The 13,590-nt window shown below is 44.3% G+C and overlaps 1 protein-coding gene across 1 annotated transcript in view; it reads right to left on the bottom strand.

The window, feature by feature from the left end:
* The window catches only part of smg1 (SMG1 nonsense mediated mRNA decay associated PI3K related kinase), a 60,892-nt gene that overhangs the window by 27,978 nt on the left and 19,324 nt on the right, over positions 1 to 13,590 (bottom strand). Inside the window, exons 15-32 of the mRNA XM_031871131.1 lie at positions 13,217 to 13,375; positions 12,431 to 12,549; positions 12,248 to 12,335; positions 12,052 to 12,153; positions 11,225 to 11,365; positions 10,486 to 10,712; positions 9,609 to 9,808; positions 9,322 to 9,483; positions 7,856 to 8,010; positions 7,629 to 7,762; positions 6,216 to 6,524; positions 5,804 to 5,945; positions 5,241 to 5,391; positions 4,397 to 4,517; positions 2,282 to 2,527; positions 1,499 to 1,650; positions 675 to 810; positions 51 to 195 (exon numbers count right to left, since the gene is read on the bottom strand). Of these exons, the coding sequence (XP_031726991.1) occupies positions 51 to 195; positions 675 to 810; positions 1,499 to 1,650; positions 2,282 to 2,527; positions 4,397 to 4,517; positions 5,241 to 5,391; positions 5,804 to 5,945; positions 6,216 to 6,524; positions 7,629 to 7,762; positions 7,856 to 8,010; positions 9,322 to 9,483; positions 9,609 to 9,808; positions 10,486 to 10,712; positions 11,225 to 11,365; positions 12,052 to 12,153; positions 12,248 to 12,335; positions 12,431 to 12,549; positions 13,217 to 13,375 (2,889 nt within the window). The remainder of the gene's footprint in view (positions 1 to 50; positions 196 to 674; positions 811 to 1,498; positions 1,651 to 2,281; positions 2,528 to 4,396; positions 4,518 to 5,240; positions 5,392 to 5,803; positions 5,946 to 6,215; positions 6,525 to 7,628; positions 7,763 to 7,855; positions 8,011 to 9,321; positions 9,484 to 9,608; positions 9,809 to 10,485; positions 10,713 to 11,224; positions 11,366 to 12,051; positions 12,154 to 12,247; positions 12,336 to 12,430; positions 12,550 to 13,216; positions 13,376 to 13,590) is intronic.

Raw genomic sequence — 13,590 nt, 5'->3', positions numbered from 1 at the left:
ACACACACACACACACACACACACACACACACACACACACACACACAAACCTGGCATTATCCACCACTTTCCGGCCCCAGCGGTAAGCCCAGCTGGCCAGCGCTGCCCAGGACTTGGCCATCTCTGGAGCCAGGCTGGTGGACAGCTGGTAGAGTTGGCCCAACACAAAGTCGGGCTCCCCAACGCCCACACTCACTGCACAGGGAAGGACCAAACAACACTACTATACTTTTTGTCACACTCTGAAAACCACAACTTTTCGAACGGAACACAATCACAATATGCATCCCAGTGCTGAAATGCAAACTACATGGCTGTAGCTGGGTAAAAACATCATATTTCAGCATGTCAAAAGATTATCGTAGCATCCTAGGTCTGTCTGCCAGGGGTGCAGTAAATAACTACAATGATGGATAATACTGAAGATTATGTGATAAGCTGTTTGCAATATGAGTTTATCCAGGATGGCAAACTGACCCTCCGGTGTGGGCGTGACTTAATTGTGCTCCGTCTCTGTGGTACAAGACCCTGGTAGTTTAGATATTAATGAAGGCATACGGACATATCTGGATGTGTCTTCATACCTCTAGACTAGAGGTATGAAGACTTTAACACCTGTTGAGTGTGGACACTTAGCCGTGTATGTGTTATTCTAGGTGTACTGCGAATGTTACCTGAGGTCTCAGCAATGATGTGGGGAATCCCCTGGTCCTCTAGAGGAAGCTCCAGCAGAGCAGCAATATTCCGGCTCAGAGGTGACAAGCTGCCCACAGCATTGGACGAGTTTACGGCTCCCGACCTCTTTACCACCTAAACCAAAACACCAGCAGTCCTTTAATCATTTCCTCCATAACACCACCACCCAGCCCACATTGTAAAGAAGAACTACATTACAATAAGTCAGATTTTATGAGGTCAACACCCGGAAAAATGTTTGTGTTATTGTATAAAGGTATTTTGTGGGGCTGTAAGATTTCTGCGAGACCACCCTTAGAATACAGGTGGGTGCTTTCCCTTGTGTGCAGGAGGCCGGCGTGCCAACAGCTTTTTGTCCCCAGAGATCAGTTTATCTCCCCAACACGAGCTCTAAGAAGATTTATTTTGCCTTTAAATAAAATTACAATCTATTATTTCCTAATCATTTGAATTGTGTGTTTATATATATATATAAATAACCACTATAGTTGACAATAACAAAGTAGAAGGATAACAATTAGGATGTTTTACACTGACTTTAAGTCTGAAATAATGTTTTGGGGCGGTGGTAAAGAAGTTAGCCTGGAGCCTCACTGTCAATTACACTTCTTAGACAGAAGATCTGAATCCCCAGTTGAAACTTCTTAAAATGCAAAGTGGGCCAAGAAAACTGCTGTCTGTGCATCTCACAAAAATAGTACAACATGCTTTGTACCAATAAATAGTATTATGGAAATGTCAGGCTTATATTGTAACACCAAAACTTGGGTAAATGTAGAGCTGTATTGAAAGGTGAGCGTGCCTGTTTAAGCTGAGGCGTCATGTCCTTCCAGTCAGCCAGCAGCCATTTGCACAGTGTCAGCAGTGAGCGGCAGGCGGCCCCTTCATTCTTCCCCACATGGCAGTAGGACAGGGCAGCCCTGCTCAGCATCTCCATGGCCGCCATCGACTGGCCTGAGGACAGAGACACTGTTGGAGAAAACATGTCCAGAACAACACCAACAACACACTGAAGAGATACAGAAACAGAGGACGCTTGGCAATAAATGTGTTAGCTGGGATCAGCCTTTATGTCTTTGTCAGCTGACATTTTGTGAGCCATGTTTTGTTGTCACTGTTCTGCATCTTTAGGCTTTGTGTGCTTTGAGACCCTTTTATAGCCGAGGTCAACAAAACTATGCAGAGCGCATGTTGGCAACGCTGTAAACAATGAATTAAAACTGGTACCATCATCAAAGTGTCTGCTTGTTGCATGTTCACGTGTCAGAATCGTTATATAATCGAATACCAGCAGACTCAAGTTCTACGGAATCCTGACAGGATCACGACTGTTTCAGAGCAACAGGAGTTTCACTTTATATAGTGATGAACGTGTTAACTGGTGCCTCAACAACCAGGGACGCTTCGGCTAAAAAGGTCACCAGATAACACGGTCACTCGTTAAACCAAAACACCAGCGGAGTCTATAGCTGTGAGCAATCAAACGTGTTGACGACCACCGGATTGATAAAAAATGCTCGTGTTTAAAGCGGCCATGTTAAAACTCAATCAATCTATTTCATGGTGAATGTCTACTGTTGGTCACCTGCAGTTCTCAGGACTTTGGCTTTTTCGATCTGCAGCTCTGGTCCCCATTTCTCTCCCAGAGTACCCTCCAAGGTGAGCCGCCTGAAGGCCTGGCTCAGCTCGTCCTGTTGATCCTCTTCTTGCGTCCCGTCGCTACATTGGCTGAGCAGGCGGGACGCCAGGGCGATGTTGCCTTTTTTCCGAGCAAATTTGACAGCGGTCAGACAAAGCTCCATTAGGTGGCCGTCTATGGTGGAAGAGTAGCCTGGACAAGAATGGACATGGCATTAGTGAGCATACTTTCCCATGCATCTTAAAAACAACGCAGCCCTGTTCCCTCTATCAGCAGAGCCTGGAGGACAGAGAACAGGAAGGATGACTGACTTCACTCAGGAAGATTTGTCATTTCATTTTAGATTTATAATGAGACATTGCTGTTGTAAACATTATCGTTGCTGCTCTAGAAACAACATTTACTTATTTTTTTAAATATAAAAATTGTTCAGAATTTATTGTTAAAAACAACACATCAAAAAGCAAATATTTAGTAATGAAACAAACAAGAGTATTGATAAAGAAAAGAACCAATAAGTATTTGTGCCCAACCATCACGGTAGTGGGTGTCATAGCTTGGCGAATGCAGACAGTAATGCTGAACCAAATGTTACACGTGCAATTAATTATAAGAAGATAGACAGAAAGTAGTATTTGGGTGAAACACCAGCCTCATCCTGAGTTTCATGAATCAGACCGTCTGATGTCCATTTAGAGGTTTACGCCATAAGAAGAGAGTTTGACAGAGGACATTTGGTCTGCTCACTTCTTTTGCCCTCTGGGGACAGACAGCAGCAGGGAGTCCTGACTATGAGGTATGAGGTTTAAGGAGACCAGGCTGCTAAAGTCTGATCTGACATGGACAGCTGGCCAATGAAGGGAAGCTATATGCCCTTTTTACAGCAGTCATTTTGACACAGGCGGAACTAAAAACATCAACTGTGGCTCTGTTCTGTTAAGGCCCTCGTAGTGTGCTCACATCTTGTGGTCATAGTGAAGATTCTAGCTGCAACATTATGAACCATTTAAAGACTTTAATTACATTTGCTGGCTCGAAAAGTTTTAAAATACCAATAATATATGAAAAATGGGGAATATTGTATGGTTTGAATGGTTCAGACCCTCTGAACACATTGTGTGACATGTGTGTGTGGTTTGAGATTAACTTTAATATGTGAAGAGAACGACAACAATCCATACGGACCCCCTCATGGTTCAGCACGCACGTGAACCTCGGATTAATTACAGTTTAACGTTAACCATCACAGTGGGAAATAAAGTTTTACTGACGACCGTTATCCACCAACATTCAGTAAAACATGCGATCAGGAATCATTCATACGTTTCTAGATGCAGATCTCTGATAATGTTACATTATAAACAACTAATTGTGTTTAAATCAACGTTTGGTTACATTATGATGCCTTCAGGCTCTGCTCAGTGAAAACGAGTATTGGACGAAGGTAAATTATAATGTTATCATGATGTGTTCACATGTAATCTTGTAAAATGTAGTGTTGATGATTAACTTGAATAAATCCAGTTGTTTTCACATCACTATAAATAGATATTAGAGATTAATTATGAACTGTTTACACTAAGCAGCTTATAATACATCATTAAAACTACTAATGACAAGATTTGTTTTAATCCATAAAAATACAATCTTTCATTTCCTTATCTTTTGAACTGTGTTTTTATGAAGAAAGGAAAACACTATAGATGATTATAACAAAGTAAAAAGATAACATTTAGAATTGTTGATGGTTAACCGACTTCAGAGCGGTTGAAATGATTTTTGGGACGGTGGCAAAAAAAAAATGTAAAATATCTGGAGCCTTGTAGACCAGCTGCTATAACCAAACAACAAAGGAATCTGGAACTGCCAATATTGATCATCAGTGATGAGAAATTAGTATCGGTGACAAATAAAACATGATCAGGGATCTCTAAAAGTTATATTTGCTCCCTTTTTTCTTTTGTGTTGATCAGATCTGTGACTCTGATCCGAACCGTGAGTTGATCCATCGCAGCACTACTGCCAACTCACCTGGTGTAGTCATTAGTCATTGACAGTTACCTTTGAGTTTGTGGAGGAGTTGCCTCTGGAACATGGTGTATCTGAGGGCCTGAAGGAAAGGCTGCACATCCTGTTGCTTACAAGAGCTCAGAGCCTCACTGGACAAAGGAATCACGCAGTCCTGCAACCAATACACACAACACACATGGTGGAATTCAACATTGTCATAGGCTACATGCCATAAGAATAGCCTACATACACACATGTAATTACAGTTACTGTAGCTCTAGATCTACTAGGGCCCTAGACGGGGCAGTGATGTGATGAGCCTTTTCATATATGCATTCACACTTTAAACTGTGTTGCTTTGAGGCTCCATTATGACATTCACTTCTTCATGAGTGTAATATTATGTTACGACCTGCACACCAAGCTTTGATTGTCACTAGACTAACTGCTGTGCAGCAGGAGTTATTATGGCGATCTAACCACCGTCAAAGTAAGAAAACCAAGGGTCAACCCTGAAGTTCCCTCACGGGGATAGTGAGGCAAGTTCAGCTTTAACTCTGGGTTATCAATCCTTTGACAGTGGTTCACTTCTTACCGGTTGGTGGCACAGGAGTAAACTTACTGTGAAGCCTTCAGTTCAAACCGTAGGGTCTGTCTTTTACTGCAGCATACAATTACTGATGCTTGTTGGATGTCGTAAATGAAATGTAGAGGAGGAAAGTGAAACTAAGAGAGTCTGTCTCCACAGTCAATCATCTGTTGAGTATTTGTTTGTGCTTTAGAACATAACTGCTGTTTGTATTTTACCAATCAGTGACGGTCAGTTCTGCCCTGCCCCCCCCCCCCCTGTACAGGGCTGTACATATAACGGAATGTAAAGTAAGGGAGTACATACCTCTTGTCCCGTGATCGTGTTCTCCAGCGTAGCAGTGCAGTGGAGCTGCAGGGTGGGCAGCGTGGGCAGGGCATCAGACAGAGTGAGGGTGGACAGGCGGAGAGGACCCAAGCATATGCGTCCAGTCTGTTTCAGGCAGCGCACCAACGTACTGCAACATCACATCACATGATTATCGAAGAGACCGCAGAACTCTGGCATTTAAAAGAAAAGTGCACACCGATGTTTACAAAACTATTTCAACAATAACAAAAGTTCTCTTCTTGGTTTCAGTGGGGAACGCTCCTGAAGCTCAACACACCTTGAACAACAGTGACCAGTAAGCCAAGAGAGGGACCCGAGTTTTTAGACTGTTTGTTTCAAAACTATGGCACTTTCTGTGTTTACAACCATGTACAACACTATGACTGTATGACCGACAGTAAACACAAAGCAAGGAGGTCAGACAGCACGTCACACCAACTAGCTCTCATCACCCCACCCATAAGAGTAACCTGGATCCCTGAGCCCTTCAGGACCAGATACTTGTTTCTGTGTCCAGTGCATCTCACACTCTCACTCACTCTGGGTTGGCTGTGGTCCTCTGCTCCGGTTGTTGATTTGCTTTCGTCATGGCGCTAACGGCGCTGCGAAGGAGCTGCACCTCGATGGCTCTCTGCAGCTCAGTTGGATCTGGACTCATAGAGGGCAGAAGCCTCTTCAGATCTGAAACACAAACACAAACACACACACACACACACACACACACACACACACACACACACACACAGAGTTTTTAGAAAACACATACTCATACAAACTCATCTACAATGAAGCTTGTTTGATTAAACATGGTGATCGTGATATTCTGTCTTGTTAGACTAAAGTCTATTATGTATTTCGTATTTATCTATTCCTTTAACGCATCTTGAAGGGTAAACTCAATTTAGGATGTTTTAATAAACCCCGTTAGACTCGGTCCTGAAACACACTCACCCAGCTTGTCCTTGCTGCTGGACAGCGAGCAGTCCTCTCCGGGCAGCAGCTCCAGCTGAGCTCCACACTCTGCCAGGTCTCCCTCCTCAAAGCAGCTCAGAGCCTGGATGTAGTTGAAATCCGTCCTCAGGTTGATGCTGACTGGATTGCTGGAGTTCTGTTTGAGGGCGTGGACGGTGGCCTGCCACTCCTTAACAGAGGCCCAATCACAGAGGGCCACGTAACACTGACACGCTTTGTTGGCCAGGAAGTTGATCACCTCAGGAGAGCACTCGCTGGACTTAAGCAGCACCGTCTTCCTGCCGTCACCTTTCCAGAGGAAACACCCCCCACACACAAAATAACCACACTTTGAGCAGCAGTCCTTTGATTCCAGTGCTGCGAGTCACAACTAATAACGTAACTGCCAGCAGAATACCACCGCTAATTAAATCCATGCTCTACTTTTCAACTGAGCTGGTTATGGCTTAACAACTACAAATGCAACTATTTGGAAAAGACCAGCTCTAAGTGTCTTTCACCAATATATTTGACCAAGGAAGACCCATTGAGATCAAAATCTATTTTACCAGAGAGACTTGGCCATAGCAGCCATACAAAAAATCATATACACGATTAAATTCACAATAAAACGGATGTTACTAAACCGCGAGTAACTGTGACTTGGGTGTGTTTACCAGGGTGGGTTAGAGATGCACTGACAATGGGCCGATCTGGTATCGGATTCCTTCATTTTAAACAATTCAGCATATTTATATGTTTAAGTCAAGCCTGATGTTACCTCACACATAAAAGAATGATCCCAGGAATACAGCTTGTTGACTAAACAGTGACATGTGATCAGTACGGTAAAAGTCAGACATCCCTATTGGGGCCCCAGACAGATGCAGCCCTGATTTCATAACACCTTTCCTCTAATCATTTACATGTTGCGGGCCGGCACATCCCATGAATTTTGCTGCATTTTTGTCTTAATTTGTTGTCTTTTGGTGTTTATTACTGGAGCATTTATGTCATAAGACAGAATGCACTCATCAACATCGGAGAAAGAAGCGTTGGGATTAGATTCATGAGGGGAGTGGACCTCGAGACAATCATCACCCATGGTCGACTATCCAGCAAGACCTGCCGCAGAAAATGCCAAGAGGATGAGAGCCGGGACGGAAGCTAAGCTAAAACAGCTAGGACCATAGGCTTTCCTTGAATCCTTGAACTAGTAATAGTAAAAGTATGAATACCGCTCAGTGAAAGTCCTGCATTCAAAGTGTTACTTCCAGTGAAAGAAGCATTATCGGCCCAATGTATCTAAATTTACATAACGTCTGTTCAAGGTGGAGCTTTCAATTCTTATATAATGCTGGATAGCTTCATGAATGCATCATATTCTATTTGACGTGGACAGGTGCTGGTTACCGTTGCTGGTGTGATTGGGGCTGCTTGTGTTGCTGGCGAGTTTGAGTAGACAGCATTCAGAGCTTTTGATGCTGCAGTCCAACCCTGTGACCGCAGACAGCTGATCTTGATACTCCAGAGCTGCCTTCTCAAATCTACACACACACACAGTTACTATTTAGTAGAGGACAACCAAAGACATGTGCATATGGATGGTTTAGTTGAGTATTTTGCTGAGCGTTGCTTACCGTCCTTCAGCCTGCAGGGCCACTGACGACAGCCAGCCCGGACTCCTACCGGTGGTGATGAGGCTCCAGGCTGCCAGGCCCTGGATGGCCTCAGGACAACGCAGCTCACACAGAGCCTCCACCAGCAATGTCAGAGGAACCTCCAGCTCCGGACCCTGATGAGCACACCAAAACATGCCATGCGATCAAATAACCACATGCCTACGTATCAGAAATGCTGCCATTACACACCACCTAAAGTTACACATGACGTGTGCACACAGAAGCTTCAGAGGCTCAAGCCTGCAGCCTTTGCTTTCCAAAACCAACGGAGCCTCTGCTCTACAGCACATGTCTGCTCACATCCTTACTGCACACAACACTTGATCGTAGAGCGCATGTTGCTCACCTGAAAGTTTCATATAACAGTTAGGGATGCAGCCATTGTGAATTTCTGGGCAGATTTTGATGTTTAAAAAACTAAAATTGTCCCATGCCAATGTTTTTTGTTGTCATTTATTCCCGCTTTTGTGCCAGGGAAACAATGAATACAATTTTAAAGTCATTCAATCTTTGAATGAGCACTATCATACACACTCCTGAAACAACGCAGTGTTTACCCTAACATTGTATTAGGGGGGGTACCCCGCCGCCCCCCCGCCCCAAAGGCACCCTCCACCCCCCCTTGAAGGTGGAGTTAATTTTGTTTTCTATATAGCGGCAGATCACAACAGAAGTCATTTAAGCTTCCCTGTCCTATAGAACAGGTCTACCCTGTGTTCTTTTATTAAACAAACTAAATATGTGTTATGTTATTTATCTTATTGACACGGCGGCATGTTATATCTGTCTCTACATGGTCGCGAGCATGTACAATTCTCCTCTGCATCACGCACGGCGGAGTTCCGCCCCGATGCTGACCCAGCTTGGCTGTCAGAGGGGAAATACTCCCCCCGGCTGTACAAGATCTAAGTAAGTAAATACGTACATATATAAATAGACGGATTAGATATAGATAAAATGCAGAGAATGAATAGGGCTTTCTTTTTGGTTTTAGGAATGTTCTGTTGAATATGTAGAAAGCATAAACAGGCAATTTATAGAGTCTCCCTGCCAGTCAACGCCATGGTTCCTTTAAGTGTTTGTGCCCCCCCCCCCCCCAAAGCTGTAAACCCAGGGGAAACATTGCAACCTGTAATAAAACCGTGTATCACATTTCTGTTTTAATAACTTCTTCAAAAGCCTCATTACCTGCTATACAACTACGAGGAGAAAAGTAGAAACAAATGAACAAATACCTATTGTGCTTTTCCTACAGAATACAATGTTCTCGTGTTGGAAAAAGGGTCTGAAGAGAAGAATGGCCAGAACAAAACAAAAATGATCTAGATAGATAGATAGATAGTATATTTGTCTTCTGAGAAGCAGAGCTGAACAGCCGCAAAGCGAAAGCATCCCTAGTAGCGTATTTGTAGTCTTGTACTGACCTGGGTGCCGCTGTTTTTAATCTCCGTCAGCAGGTCAAAGCCGTGGCGAATGGTTACTGCAGGCTGGCCAGACAGAAGACCCACTCTCATGAGCGCCAGGCGGATCCTCGTCAGCCAGTCTTGGCATGTCTGCCGGTTGGTGTGGAAGAATGTCCTGATGCCCTGAGACACAAAGGAGGTGGGACCCATTTTAATGAGTGTTACTCAAATGGTGTTCCCCGGTTAGTCGCATGTGAAACACTGCAGTCTGTAACCCACGGTGGCGTGTGGAGCTTTATATTGCACACCTTTGGTGGGGCAGTGAGAGCGTTGGAGCAGCCCTCATAGGCGTTGTACATCAGCTTCTCCAGGTTCTCCACGTACTGAAGCAGCAGAGCGAGGCGGAGCTGATTCGAGTGGTGACAATCCCCATCCGCTCCAGCACCAGCCCACGCTCCCACGTCCTGCTCTGGGTTCAGACTGTGGGCAGCCAGGCTCCGGATCATACCTGAAGCACAGGGACACAGGTGAGAAGGTGCTGTGGCTTGTTCCCAACGAGGGACCTACGTTGTTGTCATTCCACATCTCTTACTCCTTAGTACTCTTTCTGTCATCCATCTACTGTCTACCAAAAATATTCAAAAGAATCTTCAGCTTTTGAAGTAAGAAAAAAACTATTTTTTTTTTTAAATAAGTGGCTATTATTGAACACTACATTCTGATATTTCCCATAATATAAAACATTTTAAATGTCACACACTGTACATAGCACGGCACACAGGGGAATGTAACCTCATCACTTAACCCCTCCTGGTATCAGGATTCCCTATATACTGTGCCATGCCACATGTCCACTACTCGGTGAACTAAATCCTGTCATAGCAGCCCGAGGTGAAAAAAAAAAACTAAGGCTTGAAAACCAAACAAGGTAGCAATCTCAAAGACTATCATCTACATTACGGTCTGTTAAGTTACTATGCATCACTGAAGGAGGGGAGATGGACAATAGGTTATGAACTGGATATCTGTAGCCACATTCTGGGGAAAACTCACACGCGTTGCTCTCTGGGACCTGTGATCCAAAAACACACCTGCAATCACCGCTCATCGCACGAGAGAAGCAAACAGAGATGTCCGAGGTTGGACCTAGTCACTGTGAAGACCAGCTGGAAGTTGTGCATTTACCTTCAATGGTCTGGAAGGTGTCTTGAGCTCGGCCCAGAGGTGTCCGGAGTTTGGACAGTACAGTGAACTGTGCGGCCTCCCACACTGCCCACTGCCACAGCACTGCCTCGGTTTTCAGCAGGACCCGCGGCACCGCACCGGGCCTGCTGCCGTCCACACCTCCTCGGCCGTCCCGTTTCTCCAGCCGCTGGCAGCTGTAGTACAGACGCTCCAGCCAGGGATCCTTGCTGAGGATAGAGAACATAAACTCAGAATGAATGTGTTTGACGTGTATGGAGCATGAATATGTATTGTGGCATGTTTCCGTATTTGAAGTGTATTGTGCTTTCATGATATAGAGAGCTGTGTGTCTTTATTAAATTGTACATGTAAAAGCCCAACTAGGGACAAGAGTTGAAAATGATCAAAAACTAGAAACTCTCTGAGCAGCTCATCAGTTTCATGCTCTGTATTGGAACTATGTTAAATGACACCGTCCCTATCAAATAAACATGAATTCAAATAACATAGTACTAGAAATACAAGAAGTATGATTAGCATTAATGAAATAAGTAGAAAAGTATTAGAAAATAAGCTGACATTTGCATGCTGCCATAATTAAAATTGGTAACAATAGTGCACTTTAAATATCCTCTCCAACTCCAAAAGAAAATGTGGGGGGAAAAACAAAGAAAAAGGCCTGATAACAGAGTCTGTGTAAAATGTATGCAGTTGATCGCTGTGTCACTGTGACGTGTACCCTCCACGGTGCAGCACTCCATATAAGATGAAGCTGATGAGGTCACTGAAGTCCTGGGGGTGGAAGGTGCTGCTGGGTGCTCGGCTCATGTGGTGACAGATGGCCAGTGAGATCTCCCGCATCTCAGGGTGGCTGTGGTTACTGTGGACAGACACAATCACACACATAATTGATAAGGCATACATTCAACCGGGTGAAAAAAATGAATCATCTCCACCAGGAGATTTGGTTGCTTGTGAGTGTGTGCATCTGTCTTTCTGTCTGGGACCCAACAGCTAAATATTTGTTTGTGCTCATTTATGACTGTATGCTCAAGGATCCATCATGGTTGTAATTCACACTTTTTGAAAAACAAATGCCTATTTTACTGTCAACATATTCTATTGACTGTTTTATACCGTCTAATGCAGAGTCTCTTAACCAACCAGTGAGGAACTCGGTCATCAACAACTGCTGGAGTTTGGATCCTGTTTCAATACGGTTTACAAATTGTCTGAATTCATAATACTACTTCACCAATATAGAGAATTTTCAAAAAGGAGGAGCCACTTTCCTAAACTGACGACCGTTGTATTCTCCGTGGGAGTTTGCCGTGTTAGTGCACGCGAGCGTGCCCCACTGGTTATCTGCACCGCTCTCATACGGCGGTTAGAGCTGATAACGCCGTCCACACCGACAGACTCTCAGAACACCAGTACTTCCTTCAGTTTGAACTTTATTAAACCTCAGGCATGGTATTCCCAACTGTATCATATATACAAGATGTCAAACGAATTTGGTATGTGGAGAACACTGTAGAGGCTTTCCAGTGGTACAATAAGACTTACCTTAAAGCCACATCAAGGGGGATTGTCCTGAGCAGCTTGCCATAGGCCTGCCTCACTCTCACTGCTGAGTGGACCAACTGGACTCTGGAGACATCCACACACCTAATTGAAAATACGGAGCAGTAAGAAATCCTGCCTACTTTCCAGATCAAATGTTAAACATGGCCTGGAAGAACTTTAAGCTTATGAGGTTCACCTCTGCAGCAGCTCTGTGGACAGGGACGAAGAGAGGACCTGTAAACTGTGGCAGGTCTGAAGGCAGATACTTTGGTCCTCATTAAGACCTAAGGAAGAAAATTGAACAACAAATGTCAAGGATATCGCCTGTCAGCCCGTAGGGAAGCACAACATGAATGATTTTTGGCCATTTGGGGCTCACCGTTAGCCAGCAGCCCCCTGCAGAACTTGTTGAAGGAGGGCAGGGAGAAGAGAGGGCTGTAGGTGTCCGACTTCTTCATTAGCACAGAGATCTCCTGAGCCCAGGTCAGCAGCAGCCTCCTGACAAACCAACACAAAAGGGGTCCCACAGACATGAGTTGCTTCTTGAATACATGAAAAAGGTGTGCTCTTCATCTGCTCCTGTTGCGTCTTCACAGTGTCGCTGCAGTCGAGGACCCGTGTGTGTCAAACACAAAGAGTTTAGTGGAGCTTCTAGCTGTGACATTACAACCTTAAGTTCTGATGGCCCATTTAAAGGAACGGTTTGAATAGGGACCGTGTACATTTCTCTGGGGAGCGCTTTCATACTTTCACAGTATTTACATAGCATCTAGACCTCACATGGACCGTGTTGGTGCTTTGATACATCTTCTTTAATAGAAGTCCATACGCTTGCTGCATTTCTTTGTAGGACACTTTTACAGCCAATTTGTTAGAGAAAAAATAAACGCTTTCCCTGAGCTTGAGAATTGTGATTCTCATTTCATTAAGAACTGTGCCAACTCAAGAGAGCTGATGTAACTGGCTATAGCAGTAACATTGTTGTTGGGAAGCCCCGCAGTGACTCCTACTGGATCAAGACCAAAGTGGCGCTAAGAGGGCACAGCTGTCCATGTGGACTATTCTTTCTTTCGCATTGATGAAACTATGCAAGTAATGATAATGTATCTGCTGAAGACATGTCTTGTGCCACTTCTAAGTTGTGTAAATTGGCATGATAAAGAACCTGGCTTCAGGGTAGAGGTGCTCCTTCGCCAGCAGACCTCCCAGAAGACTCAGCAGTGTGCCGAAATGTTTCTTTGTTGCTGTGGTCACAGTGCTGATGACGGCGCCATCGAACAGGGAGGGAGAAGAGGACAGGCTGGATGAGATGAAATGATCATGCCTGGACAAACAAACAGAAGAGACATGAGTAACCACAGTGCAGCAGCAACAGCAGCTTCAACATGTTACTCTTATTCAGTGGATTATAATATTCATTCATATGTTTTCATTATTGTATAGTCACCTAAAACTGCTGTGCTTTTGTTAGCTTAGAATGAGCTCTTCATATCTACATAAGCAGCGGGTCGTCTTCTCTCGGACTGGGTATTGGAAAGC

The sequence above is a fragment of the Anarrhichthys ocellatus genome, unplaced genomic scaffold (assembly GCF_004355925.1).
Source record: "Anarrhichthys ocellatus isolate YVR2014 unplaced genomic scaffold, GSC_Weel_1.0 scaffold56, whole genome shotgun sequence".
In the NCBI taxonomy this organism is placed as follows: Eukaryota; Metazoa; Chordata; class Actinopteri; order Perciformes; family Anarhichadidae; genus Anarrhichthys; species Anarrhichthys ocellatus.
The sequence above is the reverse complement of the archived record's forward strand: the minus strand, read 5'-3'. Positions and strand labels throughout refer to the sequence as shown.